General features: G+C 44.2%; 1 protein-coding gene across 1 annotated transcript; it reads left to right on the forward strand.

The window, feature by feature from the left end:
• The first annotated feature begins 613 nt into the window (after nucleotides 1–613).
• Nucleotides 614–20,413, forward strand: clptm1 (CLPTM1 regulator of GABA type A receptor forward trafficking). Its single transcript, XM_035384229.1, has 14 exons — nucleotides 614–751; nucleotides 4,633–4,766; nucleotides 6,178–6,301; nucleotides 7,449–7,607; nucleotides 8,404–8,521; nucleotides 11,394–11,479; nucleotides 11,754–11,874; nucleotides 14,958–15,202; nucleotides 15,399–15,492; nucleotides 15,850–16,040; nucleotides 16,457–16,552; nucleotides 17,051–17,186; nucleotides 18,420–18,587; nucleotides 19,221–20,413. The coding sequence occupies exons 1-14, from the start codon at nucleotides 698–700 to the stop codon at nucleotides 19,397–19,399; spliced, it is 1,905 nt and encodes a 634-aa protein (XP_035240120.1). The 5' UTR covers nucleotides 614–697; the 3' UTR covers nucleotides 19,400–20,413.
• The last annotated feature ends 897 nt before the right edge of the window (nucleotides 20,414–21,310 follow it).

The following is a 21,310-nucleotide window of genomic DNA, read 5'->3' on the forward strand; positions in this document are numbered from 1 at the left end:
ACAAATATTCCCAGAGAAGTCATTGAAACTGCAACAACTGACACACTAAATCCAATATGGCAGTTTTCAGTCAGAAAGAACCATCATACTGGGGCGACATAGCTCAGGAGGTAAGACCGATTGTCTGGCAGTCGGAGGGTTGCCGGTTCAAACCCCGCCCTGGGCGTGTCGAAGTGTCCTTGAGCAAGACACCTAACCCCTAACTGCTCTGGCGAATGAGAGGCATCAGTTGTAAAGCGCTTTGGATAAAAGCGCTATATAAATGCAGTCCATTTACCATACATGAAAATGTCATAATGGTCAAGCACTGAGAAATCCATCAAAATGTGACACTATGCCTTGGGAAAAAATGACTTCAGCGATTGCACCACACAATTATAAAATGGTATTGAGTTATTAAATATTGTTGATGCTAATAATAATAATAATAATAATAATAAATATTCGCTGAGGGTCCACACTTAAGCCCTATTGCCAATATTTTGAAATCAACAGAGCAATCAGTTTTTTTCTCGGCAACTTTTATTTTTTACATGGATTTAGAACCACTGCAACTTCCAGACTGGCCCTTTGGTCCCTTACCAAGATGGTGGCCTCTTGCGATTCACCCTTAGGATTGAACGGTTTTTAAAAAACGTCATGACGTATGTAATTTCAGTTCTCGCGAGAGTACGATCACACCAGAGAGGCAGGGAAGATGGCGGCGCAGGAGACTGAAGCAGCAAGACAACCAGCCCTAAGCAACGGCGAGGTAAATTAATAAAATCTCATGTATAGACATTAAATGTAACAGGAAAATCGGGATTAGTTGACCTGTCAAAAAAGACCGACGAAGTTATAAAATGGTAAGAGATTACCATTGTCGCTTCACGAGTGATTAGGTAGCTAACGCCAACCGTCATCGTCACAGTGCCGGTCCGACTTGAAACGACCCCTGCCTGCATTTCACGATGCGATGCCGATGGAAAGAAATGGCTGGCAAGCGAGCATATGACGTTAAGGAACGGTTGTGTGAATCCAACTTAACTAGCTATATTACTTATGAAACCATTAGCTGTTTCATCATCGTGATATTTGTCTTTGTTTGGCCATTTTGACATTGGCTTACATTGATTAGATTAGTCGTGTGTGCTAGCTAGTAGTATGAGGTAACATTTGTAGTTCTCTTATCGCACTGATTGACTGCTGTGCGTAGCTAGCCATTAAATGGGAACTGGATTCTGGTCGGCTCACTTCGTTATTTAGGAAAGCGCAGCTCGTTTGCACCAAACGGCCACCTCGAACGTTGGTTGAGGTCAGGATGCGCGAGATACCCAGTTACCTTTCCTCGTTAGTCACCTGGATGGAGGTGTAACGTCAGATCTGGCTTGACATTCGTTCTCGGTGTTGAGTTCATAACGTTACTTGTTCGTTTCACTCAATTTGTGTTACTTTAGCTCATTTTCAATGCGGCACGATTTTAATACATATTTAGCTAACTGGCGACGGTATCTGATCTGTTTTATACTGTTAATTGTTATAATTACTTCTTACTTGACTAATGTTGGCACAATATGAATGCGAACTGTAATAATGGACACATTAGCAAGCGCTGACGAGCTTGGTGTGCAATAAGTTATTCATACATATTTGTTCCGCAATATAACGTTAACGTTAGTGTTAATGACTGGCGAGATTGCCTATATTGCAAATCGACACCGATTATAATGTAACTTAATTACAACTTTATTCTTGGTATTATGATAATATCGTTGGATAACTTGTAAACTAGACCGTTAGTTTGCGTGCATTTTCAACCAAGCTATCTCGGCTAGTTGTGATTTTTACCTAGGCCCTGCGTAGCAGTTGGCTATAGTTAGGCTCCTATTGCTAGCTGTTAAAGTATTTTAACGTAAATTAGCTACGATGTAACGATAAGATCTTTTAAATAAGATACTATTTAGCTTAGAAACTCACGTGGCACAATATATAACGTGACGCGATTGCTCAACAGGAACTACAAGTTAGACTACTACCCAGTTGCATTCGTGCAAGTTAACCGTCATCGAATGAAGCTTCTTAACTGCTTTGTCATCTGCAGACATAAACCGGTGTTTAAAAAAAGTGTCAACTGCGCATCAGTTGACTCTTGTAAAAATCTGAAGTCTGCTTTCGGGGTTGGCCTCAAACGATAGGGTCCAGGATATTTATCATCGTTAAATCAATATAATGTGATCTCGTTTGGTGGTGGTCGAGTATTCTTGGCCTACGTAGAAAATACCAAACCGGCCATTACACACAATCCTTGTAGAATTTACAGCGCCTTATATCTTATGCTACTTGTTAAGAAAGCTTGTTTGCTTGTGCTATTGAAGTGACGGCCACAACCTGGAATTACTTCATTGTCGTCATGTCACTAACGTTAATAAACCAGAAAGTGGATTAAAACCACCCAGAATTATGTTCTGGAGAGACCGATTTTGGGTGGCTTTATCGTGCCTCTGCAGCGCACGTTGGGTTTGACACAAAGACACGACGAATATGGACGATATGGACGTATTTAAAGAATGTATGACTTTGTCTGGGATTCACGTAACGTTAGTTTGCTCGGTAATTATGCAGATGCAGGCGATAATGGTACATCAGGGAGAGGATTGAGGACGCAGGGCATCATAAATCAACTCCTGGGAGCCGTACTTTGGCTGCCTTTGGGTCTGACTTTCCCACAGTATGCACACAAATAGTCAATGTTACCAAAGCATGGCGGTAAAAAGGGTCGGCAATGAACAGGTGAATCCATGGTGGATTCATAGCGAATGCACAGAAATGTGTGAGCGCACTAGTTGAAAATTAACCCAGGACCAGATCGTTTTAAATCTGATTATAACCACAGGCAGTACGGACAGACCTGTTCCACCAGTGAAAGGTGGATGGTTGTCCACGGGAGTTAATGTTCATGGTGTACTCGTTTGTTTTCAGAACATAGGAGAGGCCTGCTGCTATTAACCTCTGCATTTCTTGTGGCTGGAAACAGGTCCAAACTGCTTGTGTATCTGTTTTCCCATAGAAATCTGAGCTAATTTCACCTTGTATTGATTGCCTTATTAAAAAAAAAAAGTGCAAAGGTCCACAAAGGGTGTAGAGCACCCTTGTTGATGGTGACAGCAGATATCACCCAAGCACCATATACCACGTTTTACTTACTGAAACAAAGTGAATTTAAACATGAAGTGTTAGCATTATCATGTGTAGGGTACGCTTTGTCAGTGTTATTTTTGAAGCGACTTCCTGTACTGTTAGAATGTGACTTCCTGTCACTGTAAAAATGTTGCCCTACAGGCAGAGGGATGTTGCCAAATTAAAAGGAGGAGTTGTAGATGGTGGTCATTTTCTTTCAGCTTCCTCTTGACTGTGGTTCGTTTTCCACAAAAGACAAAAATCACTTAGAAATGGGTTAACATGTGAAAGGAGTATGCTTTGTTCAGTTAAGGCGTACCTCAATTTGGCTTTTTTTTTTTGCTTTTACATAAAGCCCCAGGCATACTGGTTTGTCTTGGCTCAGTGGTTCTGAAATAGTGCATTGGGACTAGGCTCGCTGTTGGATCCTGAGAGGGGTTGAAGTTGATTTGCAAAATGCCTGTGAAATATATGTAGACCACTTTTATACATTCCTATTGATACCGCAACAGTCAAATTATACACTGCAGTAGTAGGTGCAAACACAGTTGTTTTGAGGTATTTCATATACTAATTGAAAAGACATTACCATAATTTAGGCTACATTTTAATGAGGAGTGGGTAACTGGAATTGTAGAGACTTTTTAATTGGGTCGTGCCTCAGAAAGTCTGGAAGCCGTTGTCTTCACCAATTACAACTCTCCATGTGACCTAAAACAGGCTGAGCACTAGAGGGATTGTTTGACATTGAATACTATGGGTCCACACTCACACACACACGTCCCGTTTGAACTGTTCTCAATAACGACAAAATTCCCGTTGGAAATGTTTGCAAATTAAAGTCGGTGATCTTTTGTATAATCTCATTCAGAGTCCATATCGTGTGTTGTAACGCTAGCCTTGACACGGTTTATTAAGTTGCATACATCTGTGAAAAATGATTAAATTTGCATGATCTTCTGTCAGCTTGTACTGTGAAATATCAAAGTGCAAATGATGGTTTTGAACTGCTTTGAACCAAAATGGCACCAATCGGGTAAAGTTGAATGTGGCCAGTAAGAGCACTGCATTTCACTCCGGTGGTTTAATAAAAAGGATCAAATCTTCCACTGGTACTGGAAAGAAGTCGATCACAGTATGGGGCGGGGGGAAAAGGCACCACCCCCAGTTGATTGGTTCCAATTGCAGCCAGTTATTTATTGCAGCCAATGCACTTGGAGCAGCACAGTGCCTGTGCTTGATATTTTTTTGTGTATAGCAATGTTAATAAGCGCTACTGGATTATTTCATAATGTGTGATTCTCACCTCTGGGCTCGATTACCTGCCAGCCCAAGACCCACAGCAGCCCACTGCTGTTAAACCCTCTCTAAAGCAAAAGCTGATCATGAAGAAGAAACCACGTTCCTGGTGGCGTGAGTTTGTGTGTGACGCTGAGCTGTGATGCGTGACACGCATGCCTGTGTTTTTCTGCGCAGGTGAGCAGCAATGGAGCTGCGGGAGGAGAGCAGGCCGTTCAGACTGCGCAGGCTGCGCAGGACCCGCAGCAGCAGCAGCAGCCGCAGCAGCCGCCGCCCAACGCATGGCAGGTTATTAAAGGCGTTCTGTTCAGGTGAGTCCAGGGTGGTGCGCTGCACCTGTGCCCCCAGCGTCATTCAGAAGGCATTTGTGCGTACATACTCACAGCCAGACCTAAGGTGTCCCAGTGAGGTCAGAGGTAGGGGTCCAGTTTAAATCACAGACTACCTGTAGCACCCCCCCCCCCCTTATAGTCCCTGCTACGCACTGACTTTGGGGTAAAACTAAGAGTATTTTCATTGTTAGGTTAAAATCTTAGGTGATAAGAATATGTGGGTGATGCTTTGAAGATAGTTTAGTTATGATTTAATTGCATTTACATTTAAATTCCTTTTGGCATTTAGCAGATGTTCTTATCAGAGCGACTTGCACAGATGACATTTATTTTGAATGTACTGTTAATTTATAGGGCTATATTTGCTTAAGCAGTTCACGTACCTTCCTCAAGGGTACAACGGCAGCACCTCCACCTGGGATTTGAACCTGCATCCTCAGCTACAAGCCCTATTCCCCACCTGTTACACTACACTGCCTCCGTCTGCTGCAAATGTAGCTGAGCTGGCTCCTAGTGCTTTCTGGAGCCGTCCTGTGGGGACAGGGGAGTTGGGGTGCTAACTGCCGTTTTTGGGTGGAGTAATTGGTGTCAGGAGGGTGGGGTTGTGGGTTGGGAGCGGGGGAGGGGGTTCTTGGTCCCTGTAGGGCAGCTGTGTGGATATACCGCGTGGCGGTTGTAGTGTGGTTATAAAATATCCTGGATGATGCGTAAACATCCAGCGCCAGGGTTACAGAGACTTAGGACTGATTCTCACTGGACTGAAAGGGGAGAGTCACGTGCTGGGAGGCTGCTGGATGTTTGATCAGGTGCTTGCAGGCTTGAGTCCTGAGTGGGGGGTTCAAGGGTGCATTTACACACCACTGTGAATGGATTCCAATTTTTTCCTTGCATCTCACACAGATCAGATTTAATTGTTCAAGTGTAAACTTTTTTTTCTGTGATTTGCCTCCTTCATATGTGCTATTAAATTCCAATAAAATTCCAGTCACCTTCATCCAACATTTTTGCCCCTAAAGTGATGTGTTGACATCATGTTGATAATTCCTCCCTTCCCTGGGCTGTGTTACTACCAACTGCATGTCTCCACAGCTGGCACTGATGTGATCCAGACCACGGGATCTGCACGCCCCCCCCCCCCCTCACAAGAATGTGGGGAAGTGAGCCACCCACCAGCCCCCCTATAAAATCCATTAATTAAAAAAATGTACTATGAAACCGTAAAAGTGTTCTGTACTGGGAAGGTGTAATTATGCTCATTAGTTTGGGAGTTCAGGGGGCCTTCATGGCTCACAGCTCTCAGTGTCTGAAGACAGAGGGATCCCCCTGCGTCTAGTTCTTACATTCTCATCGTCTCGTCTGTTTTCTCTCCGTTTCCTCCCCCTCTCTGTAGGATCTTCATCATCTGGGCGATCAGCAGCTTGTTCCGCAGGAGTCCGGCCACGCCGGAGCAGAGCGGGCCAGCCGGTGCCCCACGGGTACCCAGCCGTAACCTCTTCCCCAAGGACACCCTCATGGTACTGCCCCGGGCCCATACCCCCTCCCCCCCCACGGGGAATTTCTGCTAACTCAGGGAGAGCGTTTGCTCAGCTGTTTGCTAATCAATCTTGTGATGGCTTTTGTTTGGCAAGCGTTTCTTATGGCCAACCGAACTGTTTCCCCTGTAAATTTTATGTTGGTGTTTTTGCAGTTCATTAGTTTCTTCTTTTTGATATTTGAACTTTCTTTTTTGTGTATTTTAGTTTTTCCCCTAATTCCTCTGTCTGTGTGGCCCCTTCTCCTTAAAAACTTGGCTTATTGAAGTTAAGCTTCAGCACACCTTTAATAAGACCGTTTGAGCCCGAAGGTGATTTTCACCACCGTGTGTTCTTTAACAGATTAAACGAGCTTATGTAATGGATAAAAAAACGCCTCAGGCAACGCCTCATTTTGTTCACAAGTTGTGCCCCTCTCAGGAAACAGGCCTGGATATGATATGGATTAGTCGGTAGGCCCTTTTATCTGAGAAAAAATAGTTTTTACTTACTAAAAAAAATGTGTTCACTTCAGTTTATCTCCAAAACCAAAAGTGTCAGTTCAGGAATATCAACGTACATTGCAAAAATAGGTTGTATGAAGTAACCACATCATAGAGCCACGTCAGTGGATGTACCATTTATAATGCTTTATAATGTATAAAAATATCAGCAAAGTACTTGACTGAAATATGCTCAGAACTGAAGTGGTTTTATTTTGGTGACACTGAAAACAATTAAAACAGTAAATAACTGTATTTGGCAATAATGATCCTGTGTCAAGGCACTGAGTCTGTATTTGTAGTAAATTAGCCAGTTTTTCACCGGTAAGTACTTATAACTTTCATTAACTGTAAGAGGCTGTGTCAGAAATGTGTATGTTTGTTCAATTTGTTTCTTTACACAATAACTTTCTTTACAGAATAACTTCTCTGCATTTTTATTATCTTGATATTCCACTGACTGCCAATACTAAGTCTATGGCCACAGTAGATTGTTTTCCCCCACTGTGGGGGTGTGGCCTATTTATGCACTGTCTCTATGTATGCAGCTGCCTGTATGAGAGATTGGTTGCCTGATAGGTGTGCTTACACTCCCTCCCCCCTCTTTTTCTCTCTCTCTCTCTCCATCTCTCTCCCTCTGTCTCCAGGATTTGTATGTCTACGTTACCCAGGATGAGCACTTCTCTGAGTTCAATGATACAGAGGGCCTATTCTGGTACCAAAGGGATCTGGTGTACGGAGACTGGGTCACCGGGGACAACCAAGATGGCTGCTATGAGCAGTACCAGGAGATGGACATCCCTGAGGTGGGGTGGGACTTGGGGGTTTGCCTGAGATTGGCTCACCGGTCCTGTCTGTGTGTCTTTGGTTTGTCGGTTATCAGAGAATAGCTGTAAAGTTGTAAAAGGTTTTTTTTTTTGTTAACCTGGAACTGTGACTGTTCTGTTTGTTGTCTGAAATTAATGATTGTCAGGTATAGGGAAACATTAATAACGTGCGTCTCAAACTCCAGTCCACTTAGTGTCTGCAGGTGTGTGCCATTTCCTTTCAGTCAAGAGCCAGCTTTGCCCTTGGAAAAAGTTTTGTGGACGCTTTAACCAATCATTGCCGCAAATTACGCATTTACCACATTTAGTGCTGAAAGCAGAGAAGGGAGTGAAAGAGTAGCAATACCAGACATTTTATTACAGTTCCAAGGACCGTGCATGTTAGCAATAGCATGTAAGTGAACTTTGTACTAAGCCTTGTGGCCATTTTGATCTTATCTGTTGCTCCACTGAAGCATACTCCTTTACAGAACTTTTTGGTGTACGATTGGCAAACCCTCTAGCCCTCACAGCCCCCACTGTCAATTGGGTGGTGAGGTTTTGGGTGTTGGAGGGGAGAAGCCCCTGAGAGGGTAAATATGGGCAGTTTCCTGAGCTCATTGGAGGCAGATGGGGGAAGTCTGGGATAGACCCCCCTCCCCTGCTGACCACCTGTCCCACTTTAGACAACAATGACCTGATGTAGAGGGGTACATTTTATTTTAACAGCATACAGTTGCATTATCTCTCCCCCATTTCTCTCTCTCTCCCTCCCCCATCTCTCTCTCTGTTGTAGAAGGTGCTGCAGAACGGCTCTCTCTACATCCATGTGTACTTCACTAAGAGTGGGTTCCACCCAGACCCTAAGCGCAAGGGCGAATATCGCCGGCTGGCCACAGTGCACGCCTCTCGAAGTAAGTCTGACTCGGCTAGAGCCTGGGAGCACTCGCAGGTATCACACTCAGGCAGGTATCACACTCAGGCAGGTATCACGCTCAGGCAGGTATCACACTCACACAGGTATCACACTCAGGCAGGTATCACACTCAGGCAGGTATCACACTCACGCAGGTATCACACTCAGGCAGGTATCACGCTCAGGCAGGTATCACACTCACACAGGTATCACACTCACAGGTATCACACTCACACAGGTATCACACTCACGCAGGTATCACACTCACACAGGTATCACACTCAGGCAGGTATCACACTCACACAGGTATCACACTCAGGCAGGTATCACACTCAGGCAGGTATCACACTCAGGCAGGTATCACACTCACACAGGTATCACACTCACACAGGTATCACACTCAGGCAGGTATCACACTCACACAGGTATCACACTCACACAGGTATCACACTCAGGCAGGTATCACACTCAGGCAGGTATCACACTCACACAGGTATCACACTCAGGCAGGTATCACACTCACACAGGTATCACACTCACGCAGGTATCACACTCACACAGGTATCACACTCAGGCAGGTATCACACTCACACAGGTATCACACTCAGGCAGGTATCACACTCACACAGGTATCACACTCAGGCAGGTATCACACTCAGGCAGGTATCACACTCAGGCAGGTATCACACTCACACAGGTATCACACTCAGGCAGGTATCACACTCACACAGGTATCACACTCAGGCAGGTATCACACTCACACAGGTATCACACTCAGGCAGGTATCACACTCAGGCAGGTATCACACTCAGGCAGGTATCACACTCACACAGGTATCACACTCAGGCAGGTATCACACTCACACAGGTATCACACTCACACAGGTATCACACTCACACAGGTATCACACTCAGGCAGGTATCACACTCACACAGGTATCACACTCAGGCAGGTATCACACTCACACAGGTATCACACTCAGGCAGGTATCACACTCAGGCAGGTATCACACTCACGCAGGTATCACACTCAGGCAGGTATCACACTCACACAGGTATCACACTCAGGCAGGTATCACACTCAGGCAGGTATCACACTCACACAGGTATCACACTCACGCAGGTATCACACTCACGCAGGTATCACACTCAGGCAGGTATCACACTCAGGCAGGTATCACACTCAGGCAGGTATCACACACACACAGGTATCACACTCACGCAGGTATCACTCAAGCAGGTATCACACTCACGCAGGTATCACACTCAGGCAGGTATCACACTCACACAGGTATCACACTCAGGCAGGTATCACACTCAGGCAGGTATCACACAAGCAGGTATCACACTCACGCAGGTATCACACTCAGGCAGGTATCACACAAGCAGGTATCACACTCAGGCAGGTATCACACTCAGGCAGGTATCACACTCACGCAGGTATCACACTCAGGCAGGTATCACACTCACACAGGTATCACACTCAGGCAGGTATCACACTCACACAGGTATCACACTCAGGCAGGTATCACACTCAGGCAGGTATCACACTCACACAGGTATCACACTCAGGCAGGTATCACACTCAGGCAGGTATCACACTCAGGCAGGTATCACACTCACGCAGGTATCACACTCACACAGGTATCACACTCAGGCAGGTATCACACTCAGGCAGGTATCACACTCACACAGGTATCACACTCAGGCAGGTATCACACTCAGGCAGGTATCACACTCACACAGGTATCACACTCAGGCAGGTATCACACTCAGGCAGGTATCACACTCACACAGGTATCACACTCAGGCAGGCATCACACTCACACAGGTATCACACTCAGGCAGGTATCACACTCAGGCAGGTATCACACTCAGGCAGGTATCACACTCACGCAGGTATCACACTCACGCAGGTATCACACTCACACAGGTATCACACTCACAGGTATCACACTCACGCAGGTATCACACTCACGCAGGTATCACACTCACGCAGGTATCACACTCACACAGGTATCACACTCAGGCAGGTATCACACTCACACAGGTATCACACTCAGGCAGGTATCACACACACGCAGATGCACAGAAAACAAGCTCAACTCAGGATGTTAACCTTTAATCGACTTTCGATTATTCGTCTGTTACACATTCACATCATTCAAGCTTAACAATCAAAAAGATTTTATTTTTACACCCCTCTTTGGGAGAAAATGTAATGACTTGAACTGTCCACTGGTTGGCACTGTGTATTTAAAAATACTGAGATAGACTTGGGACATTTACATCCAGGTACTGGCACAGATACAGTCAGTAATGTATCATAGGCACGTAGGAGGAGCCAGCATTTTATTATTATCATTATTATTTTATTCTAAGTTCAGCGAATAACATTGAATCACTGTTTCCTAAAGACCAAGTATTTTGGCAATAACCTGAATAGGAGTGCTGTCCTTATGCAGTTACAGGGTGGACAAATGATCCAGCTCAGTGGCCTAAGATATCATTCCCTAACATATTTTTTATTGAATCCCCCACTTAGGAGCCATATCAACTATATTATGATCCATGACCATGAAAAGTAGACCAGCATTAGTTCACTGACTTTAATTGTACGGTTTCACTTTGAACACTCTATTGCAGAAGCAATGTTAACTTGGTCAGTTTGTGGGCTATTGTTGTTAGATGTTGCTAGCCTCAGATCTCTTGGTAATAAATAAAAGTCCAGGTTTTTGAATCTGTTTGCTGTGCATTAAGCCACAGAGCCACTTTGACAATTGCAATGTTTTTAATATATTACTAGCACACACACTCACTATTCAAATTGAAATGATGTATCATGCGTAACCCCTTCTCCTTTCCTCTCAGTGCTGAACAAGTACAAGCGCAGAAAGTTCCTGAAGACCAAAAACCTGCTGACTGGCGAGACTGAGGCCGACCCCGAGATGATCAAGGTGGGAACACAGTTTTAGCCCTGGGCTGCCTGGAGACCACGGGATGATCACAGATTAGAAGTGCAAGAGATTCTTTAGAGCCAAATAAGGCAGAGCATTTAAACCAGCATATTTTCTGTCACAGTGCTGCTCTAGAACTCTCATGTTAGAATCTCGATTAAACAGAATAAAATTGAAACATTAGATGTAGGAGTTCTTGGTTCCAGAGGAAAGTGTGTTTAAGGGTGAGGTAATGGGACAATGTGCAGTTTGAGCACGTGCGTTTGTGTTCCAGCGAGCGGAGAGCCACGGTCCAGTAGAGGTGATTTCCCATTGGCACCCCAACCTCACCATCAACATGGTGGACGACCACACAGCCTGGGTGAAGGGCTCTGTGCCCCCACCTCTGGATCAACGTAAGTAACCCCCCCCTCACACACACACACACAGGCCCACATACACACGTGCATGCTTGTGTACGTTTTTGAGAACACACACAGGCCTACATACACATGTGCACGCCTGTGTACATTTTCAAGTACACACACACACACACCTACCTTCATCACAGATGGTATTTTTGTTTTGGTCTCTGCTGAGGAAGTGCATGCCAAGAATTTAAAAAAAACAAAACATTGGGCCTCATTCACCAGCCGTTCTTAAGAAGAATTTTCTTCTTAAAACCCACCTACGCAGTTTTCACGAAGATTCTGACATTCACCAATGTTTTCTTATTTGGGATTTGTTCTTATGTAAGAACAGAATCTACGCACACTCAAGGGCACACTTACGCACATTTGAGTGCTGACATGTTTGTGCAAAATAATTGGTTATTGCGTTTTCTTCAATTCTACAGTTGTATAATATTATAGGATTTAAATTACAATAATATTTTTATAATTTATAATATCTTTTAATAATTATTTTCATTATTTTACAAAGCATTAAGGTGCCAGGTTCTGCCTCAGAGGGTGGTTGCCTCAGCAGAAGTTCATCTGTAAATAAATTATAAAAATCAAACCATTGTAGTGACCTTTTATTTTTGGGGGTCTCAATTATGCAATGTTTGGTCTATAATGCAAAAGCAAATGTTTAAATTTTGAATACAATCTAAGCACTTAGGTAACACTTTTTAAACACATGGACATGCTGAAGAAGAGAACACTTACTCAGAAGCGTCACTTGGGGGGTGCGGACCGCACCGGGTGACACCACCAGAGGGGGGTGCCACCAAAATGACTGGCAATAAATGTTTTGTGCAGTGTTTTGTGCAGAGACGGGTTGAAACAGCTAGTTTCTCCGATGCAGTTTACTGCCGGTTGATTAAATTAGCGGTATTAATGTGGCGAGAAGCGCTTTGTCGTTTGAATGCATAACACGCAATTCCTTGCGCCCACTCCCACCAGCATTTTTTTTTGCCTCAGATTTGACATCAAACCATCTTTTTTTTACTTCATCAGCTGTGCGCCCTTCTCCGGATACAGCTGTCACTGAACGAGTAATAGCATCCCATGCATCTTTTTTTTGTGTTATTTTATATCCACTACTGACGCTACTAAATATGATAGGTCATTTGCTGTTCACTTCCTGCAGCAATACCTCCACTTCAGAACTACTGAAGTTTTTCTTACATTTGGAGTCCGGTGCTCCACCGTCTTTAGATTTTCGTTTGGGCATTCTTGACTTCTCGCTCAGCTTTTCTTTTCAATTTCTGTGTGTGATTTGTGTGTGTGCACGGCCCTGCAGTCTCATGCCCTTTTATGGGGATTGGTGGAGCTTTTACCTATGCTAATTAGGAACAACTGGCATGCGCTTTCAGTTTACGAGGACAATGGGATTCATCATTATAAGAACATGGGTGCAAACAGTTCTGCGGTTTAAGAACACGTAATGAATCTGACGTAGTCTTTTCTTAGGACCTAGGAAAAATGCAAGAAAAAAATTGCCTTAAAGTTGTGCACGAATTGACTCAAGTTGAGTAAGTATACATTTCCTGTTGAGTATACATTTCCTGTTGAGTAACGCGTGGCCAAAACTCAAACACGTGGGGGGAAATAGAATCATAGCTATGCGGAGGAAGTGACACATACCAGTCGGGCACGATTCCTGCGCATTGTTTCTTCTAGAATGTTTTTCAGCAGCGAGGCGAAAGGGTTTTGTTGTACCTGGGTGGGGCCGGCATTGGAGTGAATATCAATAGGTCATTTAAAAATATGAAATTAAATGACACTTAACTGCAAAACACTTGAGAACATATTTATTGACATAGATTTATTCATACATAATGCCTGTTTGACCCACTACTTACAGAGGGCACTGTATATTAGGCTCAGTGGCAAAGTTTGCAGCCTGGCTGAGAGCACTTAATTTTTCTTGTATTTTTTAAAATTTTTATAGAAGAGCTCTAAGGCTCTGTCATCGGGAAACTCGTCCAGAGGTGGCCCACCACTAACGTTAAATATTTTAGAACTAGAAGGCATTTCTTTTCCTTCAAAAGTTCGGGGCATAGCTAAGAACCTTGAGCCCCTCCCTAGCTAAAGTAACATTACCTGACTATCTTCCTCATCGACATCAGGCATCTTTCTCTTCTCTGAGAAATATTTTAACAAACTCATCTGAAAATGCAATCAGGAATGTTTTAATACATAGCTTATATAAACATTGTTAGCAATTATGTTACCGACATTTATTGAAGTAATGTTACCGGAATTATGATTCACTGAGTTCGCTAACGTTACCTAGCTAACGTTAGCTGGAACAGTATTTCACGATATATTATTAATATTAATAATAATTAGTTGGCCATGAACATCAATAGAGAATACAGTGCGAATGTTTATTTAAACTGTAAAATCTATCTAACTTAACGTTAGCTAGTTAAATCTACCTTTTTTCTTGTTCTCCGGTAACGTAATCCTATCCTCTTCCCTGTTTGTCACTCTGCCTGAGGAGAAAATGCTGTACTCGCGCTGTTGTTTATTTGGTTGTCATGATTTTGTGAGTGATTGACGTCCTGTCACTGTTCCAGTTGCTCATCCTCAAAGTGGAGAGAGAGCGGACAACCGTTCGTTTGAGTTTAGTGGAGCGGACAGCTCCGCAGAGTCGTGTAACTGCGACTTCATGACATTTCATAAAATTCTGAAGCAGCGGCGGCAATAATTTTGCAGCGGCAGGCCGCTGCAGCAAAATGTATATAACGGAAACACAGCTGCAGTTCCGCTGAACAGACCCACTGTCTGGCTCTGCTGTGCCTGGTACTGAAGCAGCAGGGCAGGAGAGCTCATCTGTTTCAGGTCTTAATGGTTTAATTAGCCCAGTTTTAATGTTTGTTAAACTATAGCGAGGAAGTGGCCTACAGCTGCAGTCTGCACAGGGAAAATGTGTGCTCCAGCAGGAGCGTGCAGCAGACCATTTTAAGCCAGAATTAAGAGCCTCATGTTTGGTAGAAATAATGCGGTGTATTCTAAGCCCGACTGGCTCTCTTACCCCTCCCCTCCAGATGTGAAATTCGACGCGGTGAGCGGGGACTACTACCCCATCGTCTACTTTAATGACTACTGGAACCTGCAGAAGGACTACTACCCCATCAACGACACGCTGGAGAAGCTCCCGCTGCGCCTGACCTTCTGCCCCCTCTCGCTGTGGCGCTGGCAGCTCTACGCCGCCCAGAACGCCAAGTCCCCCTGGAACTTCCTGGCCGACGAGACCTATGAGCAGTCGGACGAGGACCAGGACTCCGTCAAGGTCAGGGGGGAGGGAAGTGGGAGGGGCGTACAGAGGCCCCGCCTTAAGCGATGAAAGTTTTAAATGTTCTTGATAGAAACCGCGAGTGCTTTTCAGAAACGTGTAACGTGATGGCGCATCCCTGTTATGGCATTGTGCGAGTGTTCGTGGATGGCACCCATAGCGACTGTTGCTAAGGAAGTGTTGGCCTCCGCAGGTGGCTCTGCTGGAGACCAATCCCTACCTGCTGGGCGTGACCATCGTGGTGTCCATCGTCCACAGCATCTTCGAGTTCCTGGCCTTCAAGAATGGTGTGTTTTGGGCTGGAGAGTTGTCTTGTGTGGTTGAGTTGTTCTGTGATAGATTGGCGGCCTGTCCAGGGTTTATTCCTGCCTCTCGCCTGGGATAGGCTCCAGCACCCCCCACGATCCTGCCCAGGATAAACGGGTATAGATAGTGGATGGATGGATGGGTTGAGTTGTTGATGTGGTTGTTGTTGCATTTGTTTCATGCGTTGTGTCTCCAGAGTGTTTTTGCAATGTAGCTGACTCTGTTGAGTGTCTGTACTTACCCTGATGATAGCATCAGGTTTGCATTTGGTGTGTAGAGCACGTAACGCCATGGCGACGACTGTGTGTAACAGCCCTTTCTGTCCCTCTGCGTCTAAGACATCCAGTTCTGGAACAGCCGGCAGTCCCTGGAGGGGCTCTCCGTGCGCTCCATCATCTTCGGCGTCTTCCAGTCCCTCGTGGTCCTGCTCTACATCCTGGACAATGAGACCAACTTCGTGGTGCAGGTCAGCGTCTTCATCGGACTGCTCATCGACTTCTGGAAGATCACCAAAGTCATGGACGTCAAGGTGAGTGGCGGGTGGGGGCGGGGCAGGAGGTGGTGTTGGGGGGGGGTCACTACCTGCGACACCATTTCCTAATAATTGTCTGTCCCCTTTCTGTTTTTTTTCCCTTTCAGTTACATTTCTACATTTCTGACAGAAATATTAAGCTCTCTGCCATTGTTTTATTATAAGATTTACATTTTCAGATGAAAGCTGTCCTAAAAATGTAGCCTTACTCCAAGCTTGCAGTGTTATTAAGGTCTTCGTAAAATATTCACAGCCATGGAATTAATTTCTAGTCTTTTTTTTTGGAATGCTCTGTAGCGAGGTAGTTTTTTGTAAAATAAAACACAATTGTATATGTAAGCTCTGTAAATGTGTCCTAGAATTTTTAGTTTATTGTGTAAACTGTCTCATGATGAATTGTATTTGATCTCCAGCTGGACAGAGAGAACAAATTGGCTGGAATCATCCCACGCTTGGTCTTCAAAGACAAGTCCACGTATGTCCAGTCCTCCACCAAAATCTACGATGACGTAAGAGCGCTTCTCCCAAACGCAAACCGTGTGCTCAGGTTTTTTGTGGTAGTTTTGTTTTTATTCTTCTTTTTTCTTTTTCAATTTGTCCATAGTACATTTGCTATTGTATCAGTTTGGAGTCACAAGCAGGATCCCTAAAATATAAAGCCACAAATGCAAGGGTTGAAAGGGCAGCTTCTTTAGGGAGGGGACAGTAAGGTGTCCAGTGATGGTTGAAGTAATAAGCAGTGAATCCTCCCTTTAACTGTTTTTATTTTTGTGGGGGAGTTGTAGACCAGCCTTTGCTTTCATATGATCTTATCCCCTGCCCAACACACCAGTGTACTGTTTGAAGAAAGACTGCTAGTGGTTCATTTAAACTATGAGCGGGGGAACATAATGATTGTGGAATATTGACATTAATGCCCACTTGTAGATCATGTAGTGTGTGATGTGGGGGTGAGTGAGTGTTACACTAACTGTTTTTGCTCTGTCCCTTCCTCTCTCGTTGTGCAGATGGCCTTCAGGTACCTGTCTTGGCTGCTGTACCCGCTGTTTGGCTGCTATGCTGTCTACAGCTTGTTGTACGTGGAGCACAAAGGCTGGTACTCCTGGGTTCTGAGCATGTTGTACGGCTTCTTGTTAACCTTCGGTGAGTCACCCGTCACCCTGCTAGAAATACCTGTCGTCTTTTCTTCATTTTCACTTTCACTCTCCCTTTCCGTTTCTCTCTCTCACATGCGCGCACACACACACACACACACTCACACTCTCTCTCTCTCTCTCTCTCTCTCTCTCTCACTAACTCTAGCTTATGCATAAGAGCACAATCATGGAACAGGATGTCAGCCATCATGGAATTCCCCTGGCACGGAAAGGAAAATAGGCAGCTGCTCAGTTTACTTAAATGGGGAAAAAACATTTTGACAAAATGAATGTGTACTTAATCAGTGGCATTACGTTTTGTCAGGGTGTTGCACAAGTATTGTCTTTTGGGACAAATTTTGCAAGATGAAGTGCCTCATTAAAAATGATCAGGTTGTTTAAATGTGGTTTTGCAACACATTGAAGGCACTTGTACAATTAAGAACAACATGCAAGGATATAATCAGTGATATAATAGACTTGCCTACATATGACCGTAGCACAGTCATAATTGTGTTACTGTTATAGTGTGTTGTTGTAAGGTACAACGCTGTCATCAACAAAGTTAGCAGTTTAACTTTGGATGTTAGCCATATAGTTAGCCAAAAGTAGTTTGATAGCTAGTTGCGTAGCAATGGTTATTCCCTCAAGTTACGGTAACTAATACAGTACCTAGTTTCAAAGCTAGCGGTCTTTTCACTCAGCATCACATTTTTTGCTTGCCTGGATAATACTTAATGCTAGCTTAGCTAGAGTTGCTGTGAGATTAACAGAACATCAACCAGTAATGGCTAAATGACATGGCTAACTTTAGCTGCTTGTACCATGGCACTGGTGTGCATTAGTCTGTATTATTGCCATTTAATTGCTTCCAGCCACTTCTTTCTCCTGTCTGGCTCTGTAGCCTCACTTGGTCTTGTATAAAAGAGGGACATTTCTATTATTTTTTTAAATTGTATTGCAACTGCCAAGACAACAGCTTTTAGCTTGTGTTTTTAGCCATAGAAGTCAGTGATGGAATCCTGTGATCTTGCCCTTTCCTCTCCATTGCTAAAGATCTTGGAGGGTCCAAGTTATCCGAATGTCCAACTGCTTTTGTACTAGAACACCTCATTCAGCACATCTCAGCCCGCCATTTTGCCTGCTGCCTAGAGACTATTTAGAACGTTGTCAAGGACAAATAGGAATAGTGTTGTTTTCTGTGTTCTGATTGGTTCCTTGGCTATGCCCCGCTTCCTAGGCTTCATCACCATGACGCCCCAGCTCTTCATCAACTACAAGATGAAGTCAGTGGCCCACCTCCCGTGGAGGATGCTGACCTACAAGGCGCTGAACACCTTCATCGATGACCTGTTTGCCTTTGTCATCAAGATGCCCATGATGTACAGAATAGGCTGCCTCAGAGATGGTATGTCACCACCCAGCCCCTCCCACCAGCCTCGCCCTGCCCTACCTTGTCCTTCTATATTTCAGGAGGTCCAGGTTCCCTCCCTGATCCCATAGCTAATTTGTCTTAATGCCAAACACCTTGTCCCTAACTGTTAAGCTTGCTGTGAAGCTATTTTATTTGCTGGTGTAAACATCTTCTACTAGGCTTGGATCTACTAGGCTTCCCGGAAGAAATTTGGAGAATTACTGGTACAGTGATGCTATCTAGAGGGTATATTTTAAACAATATGGTCTGATTTTGATGCTTGGTGTCAGATTTGGTGGCATTTGTTTTGGTGCCATGCCTGCCTCTTCTTGTAAAAGCTCCGCCTCGTGTCAATCAAGCCACCTGAGCGCTGCCTCCAAGGCAGTGACTGCGCAGCTCGCAGCCGGAAAAGTGACGTATGCGGAAGCCATGCTCTCTAAAAACTGCACAACATTCCCGCAAAGAAACTGGTGTGCGGAGGAGAAATTTTCCGCTCTGTTGTGTGATACGTTTATTTTTTTTCCGTATAAAAGCACGGTTCACTTCTCCTTCTACATTCCAGATTTATTATGCAAGTTTCGAAGAGTGACGGCATTTTTTTGTTTTTTTTGTTTTTTGTCCTTACAGATGTAGTGTTCTTCGTCTACCTGTACCAGCGCTGGATCTACAGAGTGGATCCCAACCGCGTCAACGAGTTTGGCACCAGCGGGGTGGACCAACCCAGGGACAGCTCAGAGCAGGGGGCGACGAGCGGCGAGCCGGCCGCCATCACAGATAAACCAGAGGGGGAGAAAAAGGACGACTGAGAGCAGGAAGCGCCCATACCCCCCCGCCCCCACCCCTTGTCCAACCTCTCCCAGAGGAGATGATTCGCCGAGGCGAGGCAGAGTTTGTTTCATTGGCTGGGGAAGAGAACAGAGCTACTGTATTCTGTAATGGGCACCTCAACCAATTCACTTCAACTTTCCTTTTTGTTTGTTGGGATCCATGACAGGTCATGTTTAATATAGACTTCATGTTTTGTTTTTTTTATTCCCCTTTTTGCAGTTCCAGTGAAGTAAAGTGTGATTGTACTGTATTGTAATTTTTTTTCCAACTGTTGAGTCTTGGACAGAGGGGTGGGGGGGCGGGGGGGCAGTGCATATCTCCATATTTTAAAATGACTGGGTTGGGTGAGGGAGGGGGCAAAAAGGAACCAAGCATGATTCTGCTGTCTGTGGATTCCTTGTGAATTTTCATTCCATGTGTATGCCTTGCTTTTGGGGCAACTGGTAAAACTGGCAACATTATCTAGTCTGGGGGAGGGTTGGTCTTGTCTGTAAGTTGAGCCAAAATGGCTGATGGCTGACCCTACCCAAACACTACACACATTGAGGCTACCCTAGATTTTAAACAAGATAATTGATGTTCCGAACTTAAGCAGCCTTGTAGGTATTAATATCTGATGATAATATTAACAATGATGTTGACTTGATTTTGTTTCTCAGTAATTTTTTTTTCCTTTTGTATGTACTGAAACTGTACAGAATCACAGCTTGTACTCTTGATAATACTGATGTCAAACTCAAATATTATAGCCGATGTACAACGTGTAATTTTGCCCCGGATTGCCCACTTGAATTCTGCTGCGTTTGCACTTCTAGCCGTAGCTGCAAGGCCTCTTTGTCTAATACAGTAGAGTCCCAACATCTGGTTGTGTACGAGATTAATGCATTTTTTGGTATTTATTATTTTGGATGCTGTATATCTCAACGGAGGAGGGGGATTGTTTAATACTTATTGAATTCTGATCACTCAATGTTCATATTTATAGTGCTGCTGAAGAGCCATTTAAAGGTTTTTTTTTGTTTTGTTTTTTTTAAACAAAAAAAAAAAACATGTCTAAAACTGAATTTATCAAAAAGGCTTGAAAAGAAAACGGATGATAAAACGACTGGGACGTTGGGTGGTTCATTTCCTAGTTATAAAGTTCGCAACATAAAACCAGCAGGAGATTTTCCGTTAGCACTGAGATGCTTCTGACGGGACGGTGGACGTGGCCGTTTATTTTTGGCCTAATAATAACGTTGATCTTTGATCATAGCCAGAGCAGTTTAAACGCATTACGTGTGAAAAATATAATCGCATTCATTCGGTTGTTTATTTCCAAAGAGGTTCTTGTTGGGTTTCTTTGAGGAGATGACTACAACAATACCCCCTCCTTGGATCGGAACCAGCAGCTGGTACCATGTCGCCCTGTTACTAACCATTAGTCTACAGTTTCTTATGAAGGGCATGCTACGGTTCCGTGCAACGACTTAACTGCTTTTATATGTCCGTGGTCTATTGTGGGGGGTTTCTAGCAATGGTCATCCCCGGCACCCTTTGATTCAGGGGTACAGTAAGACACGGGAGTAGGAGTAGGTGATTCCATACATTTTTATATAGTACAGATAGTAAAACCTTAAAACGCTGCTGGCTCTGGTAATGATTCATCTGCCTGTAGGATACTCGGAGTTTATTCGGGAGCTTTTTCTTTCTATTTGGCTTTTCCAGATTTTGATTGGACTTAATCGACCAGATCCCGTTTACAGGAAAGTGAAACTGCACTCTAGCCCTGTCACTAGAAATTTAAATGTAGGCTAGTTCGAAAGGATGTGGGACCGCTGGGTTTACAACAGAGGTAGAAATCTGCAGCAGATTCAAACTTAATGGAGAAATCGTAGGTTGAATTTGTT

Source organism: Anguilla anguilla, chromosome 12 (genome assembly GCF_013347855.1).
Source record: "Anguilla anguilla isolate fAngAng1 chromosome 12, fAngAng1.pri, whole genome shotgun sequence".
Classification (NCBI taxonomy): domain Eukaryota; kingdom Metazoa; phylum Chordata; class Actinopteri; order Anguilliformes; family Anguillidae; genus Anguilla; species Anguilla anguilla.

What these genes read in the sequence shown, in the direction of transcription:
- clptm1 (XM_035384229.1), top strand. Translation starts at nt 698, where the DNA reads ATGGCGGCGCAGGAGACTGAAGCAGCAAGACAACCAGCCCTAAGCAAC. An exon ending in CCAAAGTCATGGACGTCAAG is followed by an intron (nt 16,041 to 16,456) that starts GTGAGTGGCGGG and finishes TTTGATCTCCAG; the next exon opens with CTGGACAGAGAGAACAAATT. An exon ending in CCACCAAAATCTACGATGAC is followed by an intron (nt 16,553 to 17,050) that starts GTAAGAGCGCTT and finishes CTCGTTGTGCAG; the next exon opens with ATGGCCTTCAGGTACCTGTC.